Genomic DNA, 12,656 nt, shown 5'->3' with positions numbered 1-12,656 from the left:
AATACAGGAATCTGGTTCCCCTAAATTGTGGATGATTTATTAGCTTATGCCCATACAGCAATAATGTAATTTAAGAGTAACTTTATGTATTGGAACAATAATGCAGTCTGACTGGAGCAGGAAACAGCAGAGACAAACACCAGGCTTGAAATTTGGAAGTATTCCAAAGTTCCAAACAGCAAACAGTGAAATCTAAGCTGTTGCCATCTCACATAGATAAATACTGTGTATCATCAGCCGACTGATGCATTGTCATTAAAATTCAGGGTTGATTGAGAACCGTCAGACAGTGAGTGAAAAAGAGGTTAAATAACCTATTTGGCCTTTGGTTACTTACTGCAACAGTAAAGCTCCAGCTGTGCTTGCTCTAATTCCTCCTCCCTGCAGAGCTGCAAGCACACCCAGCTGAACAGCCTCTCAACACATGAAGAGGGAACGTCATTGACTTTAAATATTAGAAAATCCTTCTCTGGTTACCATAGAAGCATTTGCATTAGTAGACATTTCGACTAGAGTAGTCTTGTGTGCCATTAACTGCAACGGTGATGATAATACTAAATATGTTAAAAGTGTTTTTATTTTCAGTCTAGCCACAAAGTTACTTTGCTGTGTGGAAAACATGAAGGATATTGACTGATAAATCTCAGAGGATGTGGGGATACAGTTGTGCCAAAACCTAATCAAAACACGGAGAGGATTTTGAGTCCCGGAAGACTGAGCTTTAATCTCTTGTCCAAATGTTCTGCTCAAATGGAATATCACTCAAAACATATTTTTTAAGGCAGTCATTTTCAGCCCACTTGAGTTGTGTTAACCCAGTGCATGAGTGTTGATGGAAATAAATTCTGTGTGTAGATTGTCAGTCATCCAGGTCATGGTAAACCTAAGTGCTTCATTAGAAGGCAGAGAATATATACTTGGAACTTTGTACCAGACCCGAGGAGTCTCTTGGATGAGAGGTCTTCAAGAACCAAAAAAGAGAGTTGTCATGTCCAAAAGAAATCTGTTTACCTTCTACTGAAGCACTTCGAAAGGCATAACATCTACAGCGCTGTGCCCCCTTCTCAAATTCTTATTTTTTGGAATATTTCCACCACTTACATGTTTAAGACCATCAAACAAATTCAAATATTAGACAAAGATAACCAAAGTAAACACAAAATGCAGTTTTTAAATGATGATTTAATGTTTTAATGGAAAAAAAGTTACCCAAACCTACCTGGCCCTGTGTGAAAAAATAATTGCCCTCCTTATTAAATCATGAGCTAACTGTGGCTAATCACCTGTTTTGGAAGGCTGAGTTCAATTTTACTGACCACACCCAAGCCCGATTACCTACAGACCTGTTCAATCAAGAAATCACTTCAGTAGAACCTGTCTGACAAAATGAAGTCGGCCAAAAGATCTCAAAGAGCTGCAGCAAAATACTGCGATCCAAAGAAATTCAAGAACAGATGAGAAATAAAGTAGTTGACATCAGTCTAGAAAGGGTCAGAAAGCCATTTCTAAAGCTTTAGGACTCCAGCAGACCACGGTGAGAACCAGAAATGGAAAAAAAAACATGGAACAGTGGTGAACCTTCCCAGGAGGCCAGCCGACCAAAATGACCCCAAGAGCACAGCGACGACTCATCCAGGAGGTCACAAAGGAACTCAGGACAACATCTAAAGAACTGCAGGCCTCCCTCACCTCAGTGAAGGTCAGTGTTCATGACTCGACAGTGAGGAACAGGCAGGGCAGAAATGGCCTCCATGGCAGAGTTCTAAGGTCAAAACCACATAAAGGCTCTTCTTACTTTTGCAAACAAACATCTGAATGATCTCCAAGACTTCTGGGAGAATATTCTGTGGACTGACGAGACAAAAGTTTCTGGAATGTGTGTGTCTCGTTACACCTGCTGTAAAAGTAACACAGTATGAATAACAGAACATCATACCAACAGTCAGACATGGTGGTGGTGGTGTGATGGTCTGTGGCTGCTCTGCTGCTTCAGGATCTGGACGACTTGCTGTGATTGATGGAACCATGAATTCTGCTCTCTACCAGAAAATCCTGAAGGAGGATGTTCAGCCATCAGTTTGTGACCTCAAGCTGAAGCGCATTTGGGTTCTGCAGCAGGACAATGATCCAAAACACACCAGCAAGTTGACTTCTGAATGGCTTAAAAAAAAAGACTAAATGAAGGTTTTGGAGTGGCCTAGTCTAAGTCCAGACTTGAATCAGATTGAAATGCTGTGGCATGACCTTAAAAAGGCCGTTCATGCTTGAAAACCCTCCAGAAGAGAAGAGTGGGCCAAAACATCTCCACAGAGATGTGAAAGATTTGTTGCCAGTGATAGAAAACATTTGATTTCAGTTGTTACTGCTGAGGGCGGCCCAACCAGTTCAGGGGGCAATTGCTTTTCACACAGGGCCAGCTAGCTTTGAATAGTTTTTTTCCCCTTTAATTAAAAAAAAGTCATCATTTAAAAATTGCATTTTGTGTTTACTTGGGTTGTCTTTATCTAATATTTACATTTTAAACATTAAAGTGGGGAAAATATGCAAAAAAAAAAAAAAAAAGAATTTGAAAAGGGGGCAAATACTCGTTTCCGGCACTGTATTTGGAATAAATATGTGTCTGCATCACAATGAAATGCCCTCTCTACAAACTTCTAGATATAAACAACAAGAGCAGGCGTTAAAACCAGGCCACTCGTTCACATTTCCTCAGGCAGCCTTCATTTCCTTTGCTCTCTATCAGTCATAGTGGTGTATTTTAACATACGGGGAGAGAGAATGAGAGCATGTGCTTATTAGGCAATAGCTATCAATATCATAGGTGCTTAAGGTTAGCTCAGATTAGATGAAAATGTAATGACCCCCATGGGGAATTTGGCTTGTCACCGCAGCAGAGAGCAGGATATCCATAACAGCGTAAAGACAGAGCCGTCATATTGTTGCAGGTTTAAATGTATGGCCGTCTATTCAGCAACACCATTATCAAATGCGCACATCTGACGGTGCTTTCATGTGTGCAAATGCACACTGCGAGCTATTAGCAGCAGTTACAGGTGAAATGGATGCATTAATGCATGCAAATGTGAGAGCGGCTTTCTCACAGGGGGAAAAACATGTACATACTCTGAAAGCTGGTTAAATGTGTGGACTGCTGGTGGAAAGAATGCAAATATTTTTGCCCAGCAAAGAGCAGAAAACACTGGTCATAAAGTTCTCCTGCCCTCCCCCAAAGAGCTGAGTGTAATAAATACATATTGACAGGCAGCAGAGCAGCTTGGGCTGAGGCCAGCGCTCTGTGAGTTACTGCAGTGTCATCAGGCTGCTGAAACATAAATAAATTTGTGTTGTTTGGTGAGTTGGACATTTTCTTCTCGGCAAACGATGATTACGAAAATCTTTAAAAAGTTCCAGGCAAAGTAATCAGGGTTGTGTTATGATTAAATTTGCGAGCCGAATAATTCGACCTGCAAAACAAGATTCAGCGCCGAAGTTGTACTCACATCAACTCACAGATGTAGTGAGGAAGCATGAGCTCCGACAGCCTGGACTGTAGGGGTGAGGTGGAGAAATGACTGATAGAGTGTTGTTATTTGGCGACTGTGAGAAATTATCGGACACATAACAGGTCACTAAGCTATTAGCTCAGTGTAAACATTGTCCTGCTTGTAATAATTTGTGTAAAATGACTTTTTGTCCTCATTTCCCCCCTCAGGCTGGAGCCTCGCTGCCATCTCGCTCCTCAGATTCTCTGTCTCCGCTTTGTCAGGCTTCCTGGTTACTCGCAATAATCTCAAACTCAGCGCTCACTGTCACAAGTGTTATATAGAAGGAAAGTCGTTTTAAAGTTGTGGGAGAAGAATTAGGATGAGGATAGAGAATATGCTTGACTGACAGCGTTTAGTTCTGCAGAAGACAGGCATGAGGCCGAGTGTTACTGGTGAGCTGTATCAGGTTAAATAAGGACTAATGGCTGTTGAATATATTGGTAGCTGTGGGGGGCAGGAGGCTTTCGTCTAGCATGCACTGGGAGAGCTGCTACACCATGGGCAGGTTGACACGGGGCTAAAAATAGAGGGACAACCACATTCAGCAATGTGGACTATTTAGGTTTCAATGTACTTAAACTATGATCGCTCCACGATTCTGCCGGTGGAAAGATCATCGCTGCCTTGCACACTGCATGAATGTTACATGGAAATAAAGAAAGTGACACTTGTCATAACCTTACTCATTGTTTATGACCAAATACAGATCCGGCAATGAGTCCTTCCTACAATGACATTCACACTCTGTACTCTGTGTTTAATGCTAATGACCCAGTGCCGCACTGTTACCTCACAGCAACAAGGTTGTGGGTTTGAACCTGGCTGGAGCCTCCCTGTGTGGTTGACATGTTTTCCTTGTGCCTGTGAGGGTTTTCTGCAGGTGCTTCCTCCCACGAGACACGCATGTTAGGTTAATGGGTGATGCTAAATTGGCCGTATGAGTGGATGTGAGGGCGAATGTCTGTGTGTGAAGAGCAATGGACTGAGGATCTGTCTGATGTACCCTGAGACCCTCTGATGTATAAGTGGGTAGAGCTATTGGATGGATGGAAGATATTCTAAGTACTGACGTAATCTTTTATAGCTTCATACAAGCAATGAACTGTCAGACATATAATGTAAAACTCTTTAAAACTTTATCGTGCATTGGTCAACCTGTTTCTTGTCAGCTGAACAACAAGACTGTAGACCTCACTAAGACAAATCAAGATTACTGTCCTTGAAATACGCCAAATAACTCAGTACATGGCACTTGGCTAGATTATTTATCTTTGAGAAAAAAGTTAAATTTAATAAACTTAAAATAAGATCTAATGACTTTCTTGAATTTCTTATTTGCGCTGCACATCCTCTGTCTCATCTACTGTGTAGGAGGCAGACTCTGTCCATTCAGAGTGCGCGCTGCTTTTGCCAAACCAGACACTTGCTCCGCATCCTTGAAGTCTTTTCTGTTACAAAATCAAAACATACTTCTGATAATACATAAATCTCCCCTGATTGGCTGTGTTAAATGGGCTTTTATCTGCCGCTTGTGTTTGACTGGGGGCAAACCCCCCTAGAACACCCACTACAACTGCATTTCTCCACAATTACAATGTCGGTGTTAATCCCACAGAGGCCACAGGGAGCAGGAATGAGCAGACCAGAGTGAGGCAACAAAGACAACTGAAAACTTTCAGTATGATCTGTGTGAACATCATAGACTGTATAAAAGATGGACGTTTTTACCATGACATCACCCGTTGGTTTCTGCACTGAGAAAATGAAGCCAGGGTTTTGCTACTTCCTGGTTGACATCTTGGATTTTTGGAGCCAGTGACGCAAAAATTGTCGGAGGGGGGCGGAGCCATAGGAGCAGCGATTGGTCAGATGGATTGAGAGGCGGGCCCTCTCTGCCCCGCCCACATTTACCGCCTTCTGCTCGCTTCGTCTGTATGGTCGCTGCCGACTGTCAATCAAACCAGCCACGCCCCTTGCACCGCAAAATTTTGATGATTTTTTAAAAATTCCGTATTGATTTATTTTCAGATTGGCCACCTGATCTCTGGATCTGGCCATGAAAACTAATAAGAAAAAAATCCTGAGCTGTAGAAATGCAGTATTTCATGATCTGTGATCACTTCTTTTCAAATTCAAGTCTATGGGAGCCAGGGCTTTATGGAGCCAGCAGCTGGCGGACGTAGGTTTTTGACTCTTCCGGGTTGGCTTCATCTTTCAGGGCCGGTTGCTACATCCATCTTTTATACAGTCTATGGTGAACATGCACATTATATCTGTTCTGAATCTGTCCAGGAGATGCAGTTGCAATCAGAAGCTGTAATGTGTGTTGTGGACCAACAAGCACATGAAAGAAAAAAAAAAAAGGTGCATGCGACCAGCCCTTACATTTTTTGTAGTGTCTGCATTTTGTCGCACCTGCGCTGTTTTTTCTTTGTCATTATAAATCTATAGACTATACATAAAACATAGATGTATCCTCTGGGTTTGAAAAGTAAAGACGTGTAAGTGAGTTAAAGCTGCATTCTAATGAAGCATCTTTGATCCTTTAGTTGGTTTCAATCAATTTGTGACTGAATACAGAGTGGGAGTAAGTTGATTCCCCCAAGTAAGCAAAACTTTCCATCTACTAGTTGATCTACATTCCAGCTCTCCACCTGAAAGAATGAGGCTGTAATGTGGCCAAAATGTGTTTCCACCATTAGGTTTCTGGCCTCACCCTGAGGTGAAGGTGAAGGAGTTCTGGGTAGAGTCGCTGCTCCTTCATGCTAACAGAAGCTGGTTGGGGTGGTCTGGGCATCTGGTCAGGATGCTCCTGGCACCTTCTGCTGGAGGTCTTCCAGGTTCATCCAACTCGTAGGAGAGTTTGCGGTGGACCAACTCACTGGAGAAATTCTATATCTCATCTGGCCAGGAAACGCCTCAGGATCGCCAGGAAGAGCTGGAAAAGATTGCTGGGCAGATGGACGTCTGGATTATCTTGCTTAACTTGCTGCTACCACAGCCTGACTCCGGATTTCAAACAGATGTCAATATTTTTTTTGTTGCTTCTGAAAATGTATTTAACGTCAAAACACTCTATATTGCTTGCATCATGCAGTCACTTGTCTAAAAATAGTACGTGCCATTAATGGTGGAGAATACGTTAAAGATTCAGTCGCACTGTTCGTCTCTAATAGGAGTCTTGCTTCGTGAAGAGGCACGTTCAGATGGTTTCTGGAAGCGAGGCAAAAAGTGTTGAAACTCAATCTGGGTGGCAGAACAAACACATGCACAGACACTCAGCACACACAGTAAAGCCCAGCGAGGTGAACAAATGAGGGCGGTAAATAGATCCATTAAAAGCCTGGGTGTGCCGACGACGTAACCAGCTCAACACTTGAAGTCTGGCTGTTTGGTGAATCAGACCCACTCCAGCTAATCCGTGCAGATCGGAGGTGAGCCGTCACTTCCTGCATTGTTTGGTTTGCATGCCTGTCTTCAGCTGTGACAGGGTCAGAGTCCCGCTGATCGCTGAGACGCATAATTGTTTGCTTTTAATTTGATCCTCTGCGGTACATCTGCGTACATCAGAGCCTGTGCAGTGAGGAGAAGAGGCGGGAGGGAGTGGGAAATGCACTCAGCCAGAAAGCCTCTGACAGAGAACAATACAAATACGATGGTCAGACTCAGAGAAAGGGGATGGATGGTATTAGTTGCAAACATGTCACAAACAGACAGATTCCCTCGTGGACGCGGAGGAACAGAATGACAGAGGAACTGTGAAACATGCTGGTTAACATGAGAAAAACAGTGAGTTCCTTCAGGATTAGGATGGCACATGTTTTTGTTTTGGCTTCAGAGTCTTATTACTTTGGATGTGAAATGACTGCATGTGGTTAGAGGGTGGATTAGAGCTGAAATTTGATTTTGCTGCAACAGCACATCAAGCTTTTTTTGCCACAGGAGCATGAGGACTTAATGGATTCACAGCAGAGATCAAGAGTCAGTTTGAGTTGTTGAACTGAATTATTAATTTTCCATGTGTGTTGTTTACGCTTTTATTATCCCCATTATCTGTGGACGCTGTATTAAAGGAGACCAAGGTCCAAAAAGTTAGTAATTTAAATGGGATGTACTTGTTTTTTCACAGGACTGTGCCGTGATATTCAGCAAAGTATTGTAGCTTCAGTGATCCGTCCAAATGTTTCTGAAAAGGGAGAACAAAGACAGTTTTTGTTCCTAAATATCTGGTCCAATTTGGCTGAAAATCCCTTCAAAATGAAGCTGACAATCTGCTATTAACCTCATATTTACTGTATTATATCACATTTCAGAATGAGTGCATGAAGCCAAACCCTGGGTTTGTTAGCAGCTGGCTGGGGAATATGGAGCTGTGCTGAGGTACACAGCTCACTCCCTATTGTTCATTTTAATTTACGGTGGACCAAAGCCAAGGGATGCTTTCTGTTGTGATTGTGACAAATAGAAAAAACAAGAGAGTGCTATATGTTTTGGTGTCATGATGGGCGGATGTACCAGGCCTCTGTTACTGCACTGGCATTACATCTAAGTTTGTTTTTATTTAACTTTTGAACAACTGTTGACCTGCTTTTTCACAGAAGTAGACAAACAATTTAACTCTCCTGTTACGGGTCAATTTGACCCAATATTGGCTTTCCTCTCTTTTTCTCCCTGATATCCTCAGACTTTCTCATTTTGCTTCCTGAGTTGTAAAATGTGTACACTTTGACCTTCATGCTTTCATTTATTCTTTGCTGTTTGCCTGCAGGTTTCTTGCTATCTGGGTGCTACAGCCTCGATTCTACTTCTAACATTTATTGTGTTTTAGATTGCTATTAAAATGTGACTTTTTTGTGTGTTTTTGTGCAAAATATCTTTGCAAGTTTGGACATGAGTTACCACCTTCCACTTTGGACAACAGTGGTACGTTGTTGATGTGTGAGTCTGAACCACCACTATTTCAGAACTAAATAGCGTTGCCCAGTGAGGTTGGGAGAGCTTGAAATTACCTTAATCTGTCGAAGAGAGTGAACTCCAACTGCGATCAACCCAAACATCCTGCCAGAAAAATGTTTGTCGTTAGACTGTGCCGCTGCACTAATGCCAGCATTGTTAGAGCGCACAAGTTACCACTTTTTATCTTAATAACTACTTTTTCTTTACTCACCACGTTTACAGTTTCCTTCCATTTTATTTGTGAACTTTGATGTTAACAGCTTCTTCCTTCTGCTGCTGCTGTGTGAAAAACTGCAACTCCAGCTTTGCCATTCAGTCATTTACATGGTCCTAATGGGTTTAGTAAGTTTGACGTCTCAAGGGCAAAAACCACACTGTATGCAAAACTGAGTGTATACTTTGAAAAATGCATGAGGCTGACTGAGCAAATACCGAGGAAAATGGTTTGCTTACATACTCACACTTGTGCACACGGAGACCACCTCGACAACCGCGGCGCTCGTACATGTCGCTCTAACAACCTGCCGACTTCACCGCATGTTTCCACCTGACCTCAGAAGGGCTGCCGCAAATATCTGAGCACAAAGAGTCTGAAAAGATGTGACAGATTTACGAGTTTCAAGAGGTCAGAGAAGGTTTTCTTTACCGTTTCTTTGTCGCTACGTATTGTAATTAATCCAAACGCAATCAACCCATTCAAATGTGTCGAAGAAAGAATATTTTTGGTCATTAATAACACTCAGTAATGCCAGAAAAATTAAAAGCATACTCATTTTCTGTTTTCAGTCTCCTCCAGGGGTGACTTAATAACCAAGTAATCTCTTATAATTATATTTTCAAATATTTATGAACACTATTTCAGCAGTCTTCAAAAAATAGATTATCATTAAAGGAGGGAATATTTCAGCCTAAAAATCCACAGCTTGCCCTCATTTGACAGTTTCTTACGTAACACCGTCGGCACGTCTTCCACCTCCGGCTCCCTCAGGTTCCACGTCAGAGTCGGTGAGTTTTACGAGACCTGCTAATCAAAGACTTTGTTTTACGCTTCATGCATCTTTCAGCACCTTCTCCGTTGCGTTTTGTTCGATGAGAGAACAAACTTACCTTTTTGTTGCGAGATCTAACAGGCTTTGAAAAGCCTAATTAATGACTCCATGCTGCGTCCTCAGGTCATCTGAAGCGCTTTTGAACTTCTCGTGTCTCACTCGCTGAAGGGTGTTATTGCTGTAGCGTAATGTAACATCCCCCTTAATGCCGGTCTGTATGTGCTTTTTCCTCTCCTCTGCAGGGTGAGTGCTCCCAGAGGTGCTATAACATCTTTGTTCTGGAGACGGTGTGCGTGGCCTGGTTCTCCCTGGAGTTCCTGCTGCGCTTCATACAGACTCAGAGCAAGTGTATGTTCCTGCGCACACCTCTCAATGTCATCGACGTGGTGGCCATCCTTCCCTACTACATAACCCTCATAGTGGACTCTCTGTCGGTGGGAGGGAAGTCTACGGGCTCAGGGAACAACTACCTGGAGAAGGTGGGTTTAGTCCTCCGAGTCCTCCGAGCTCTGCGGATCTTTTACGTCATGAGGTTGGCCCGTCACTCCTTAGGCTTGCAGACACTTGGTCTGACGGTGAGGAGGTGTACGCGTGAGTTTGGCCTGTTGCTGCTGTTCCTGTGTGTGGCCATGGCTCTCTTCTCACCACTGGTGTTCCTAGCTGAGAGTGAAATGGGAGCCAAGCAGGAGTTCACCAGCATCCCTGGTAGCTACTGGTGGGCAGTCATCTCCATGACCACAGTCGGCTACGGGGACATGGTGCCCAGAAGCATCCCAGGCCAGGTGGTGGCGCTCAGCAGCATCCTGAGCGGCATCCTCCTCATGGCCTTCCCCGTCACATCCATCTTTCACACCTTCTCTCGCTCCTACGTAGAGCTGAAGGAGGAGCAGAACCGGGCACTGAGGCAGAAGCCGGACTCGCAGGACAGCACCAAGTCGCAGAACAGCGAGGACTCTCAGGAGACGGACAGCTACCACGGCATCACAGAGGCCGCTGCGTCGGCAGCGCAACGGAGAAAGTCCATGGCTGCTCAGAGAGCTGCTGAGATTAGAGCGTCCATGAAAACTTAGCTGCTCTGTCTGCTTGTCTGTATTCGAGAGGCAGCCTGGAAGGCCGTGACACCGCACACTGGGACTTCAAAGATGACAAGCTGCAGGACTGTGAACAGGGAGGAGATTTTCTTTTCTGGAGCTCGAGGTCTCTGCTTTGATTGTGTGCTGGTGCACCAGAGTGTATCTGAGTCTCACAAGTTTTACAGAGGAGCTGCAGAGTTACTTTTTTTTCCCACAAATTTGACTTTAAAATATGGGTAACAATACAATATTCATGTTTAAATAGCTCAAGTCAAATGAGATTAAAAAACTGCGACTGCGATTCAGATCAGTCTGAAAACATCACACGTTTCTATTCAGATCTGCGGATGTGAAGTCATGTTTCTCATTAAGCTGCACTTGAATGGATTGTCTGAAATAAACCTGTTTACTAAGATGTCAAACATTAATATTAAGGACAAATATCCTTTTCATTCACTCTCTGTTGTGTTTCGCCAGACCAAACAACTTCTGTAGGTGGAGTCATGTTATGTAAGTGTCATGTGTGTACATGATGATGTCAGTGCATTTATTTGCAATGAAGCTTTTTCATCTCAATATCATGGTAGGAAATGTATTTATCTGTCAAAGGGCTTTACAGTCTGCTGGGAAATGTAGTCTTTTTTTAAATGCCAAATGACAAGAGGATTGGTCCCACAACAGTGTCTCTAAAAATAAAGCTGAAGCCAAAACTAGCTTAGCTTAGCATAAATACTGGAAATGTGAGTAAACAGCCAGCCTCACTCGATCATGATATCTAAAACTAACTACTGAACACTTTAAAGGTTGAATACGCAATATTTTAAATGTTACTGTAGCATTAATATAACTGCAAACAGCTGTTATATAAAGATATATAAGATAGAATAATGTAGAGGAAGACGTCCCACTTCGCCTGTTTGTGTTGTAATTCAAACTTCTCTGTTCTGTGTGCAGCAGGTCCAGCAGCATATTAGTGCATGTTGGTCACTCCTTTTGAAACTGCTGGTCCACCCAGTGCTTATAAACGGACTGAGAATGTGTCTGCTTCTGGTGTGACCTTCCACATCACCTTGTTCTGGTCCAGTTTCCGTCAGACTGGAGCGGGTCCAAAGATCATACATGCAGAGAAGGAAAGACAGGTGACAAGAAGAGAACTTTATTAGTGTTGACAAGAAACATCCAATGTGTTTACAGTGCAAGCCTGGGCTAGCTGTGGTCGACATGCACCTTTGAATTATTCTGATATTCATGTGCTCTAATGTCATCGAATGCTTCTCAAAGGTTGCACATAGAACCTTAAAATCTCCTTTAATCTGGACACCATTGGCAAGTTAATGATGTGGTCAGTAGGTCACCCCACAATTTCATTTTTACACTTTGGTATAAGAACAGGTTAAACTAATAAACTATAATGTGTAAATCAGTGAGCTTTACAGGTGCTGGTAGGAGTAGGTTTTTCTTCTTTCTTTTTAATTATATATAGAACTTTTAGAATGAATCAGCCAAGCTGTTTCCCCCCGCTATGGGTCTTTATGCTAAAATAAGCACACTACCTAGCATCTTTAAAATCACAAAGTCACAACATGACAATAAACCATTCAGAGCTACTTTTGAGCAAGAAAACTTTATTCCTGAGTTTGGTAACAGTGAAGAAAATCAAATCTCAAGTTTCTTTTTTTTTTTTTTTTGGTAATTTTCAGTCTCAATAATGTATTTTGGTTAATGAGTTTTGGCTCATTTGGCATCGCTTGACCTTTATAAAAGCAATAAAGCCAACTAAAGGGAACAGTTGAAAGCCCTCCAAAAAAAACCCACTGAGTTATGATTTGTTTTGTTTGTTTCTTTTTGTTGCTGCCTTGCAGAACAAATAATGTGGCTTGTTTGTCGATTACTTTGGTCGAGAGCAATTTCCAGTTTACTTACTGGTGCATTCTGTGTCAGTGGAGGGATGAATCGAAAACCTCATGTCCACGTAGCTCTGTGCATGTACGCAAGTCAAACAGAATTCAATTCATTCCTATGAACGTCTGTGA

At 42.7% G+C, this 12,656-nt stretch overlaps 1 protein-coding gene across 1 annotated transcript; it reads left to right on the top strand.

The window, feature by feature from the left end:
- Positions 1-9,792: 9,792 nt before the first annotated feature.
- On the top strand, positions 9,793-12,448 carry kcng2 (potassium voltage-gated channel, subfamily G, member 2; the record flags this gene model as incomplete). Its single annotated transcript, XM_008287870.1, has 1 exon — positions 9,793-12,448. A coding segment is annotated over one exon (828 nt), but the record flags the coding sequence as incomplete, so codon positions are not given.
- Between the last annotated feature and the right edge of the window lie 208 nt (positions 12,449-12,656).

This window comes from Stegastes partitus, unplaced genomic scaffold, assembly GCF_000690725.1.
Source record: "Stegastes partitus isolate 25-593 unplaced genomic scaffold, Stegastes_partitus-1.0.2 Scaffold525, whole genome shotgun sequence".
NCBI classification, from domain to species: domain Eukaryota; kingdom Metazoa; phylum Chordata; class Actinopteri; family Pomacentridae; genus Stegastes; species Stegastes partitus.
This window is presented reverse-complemented; position numbering and strand designations above follow the sequence as displayed.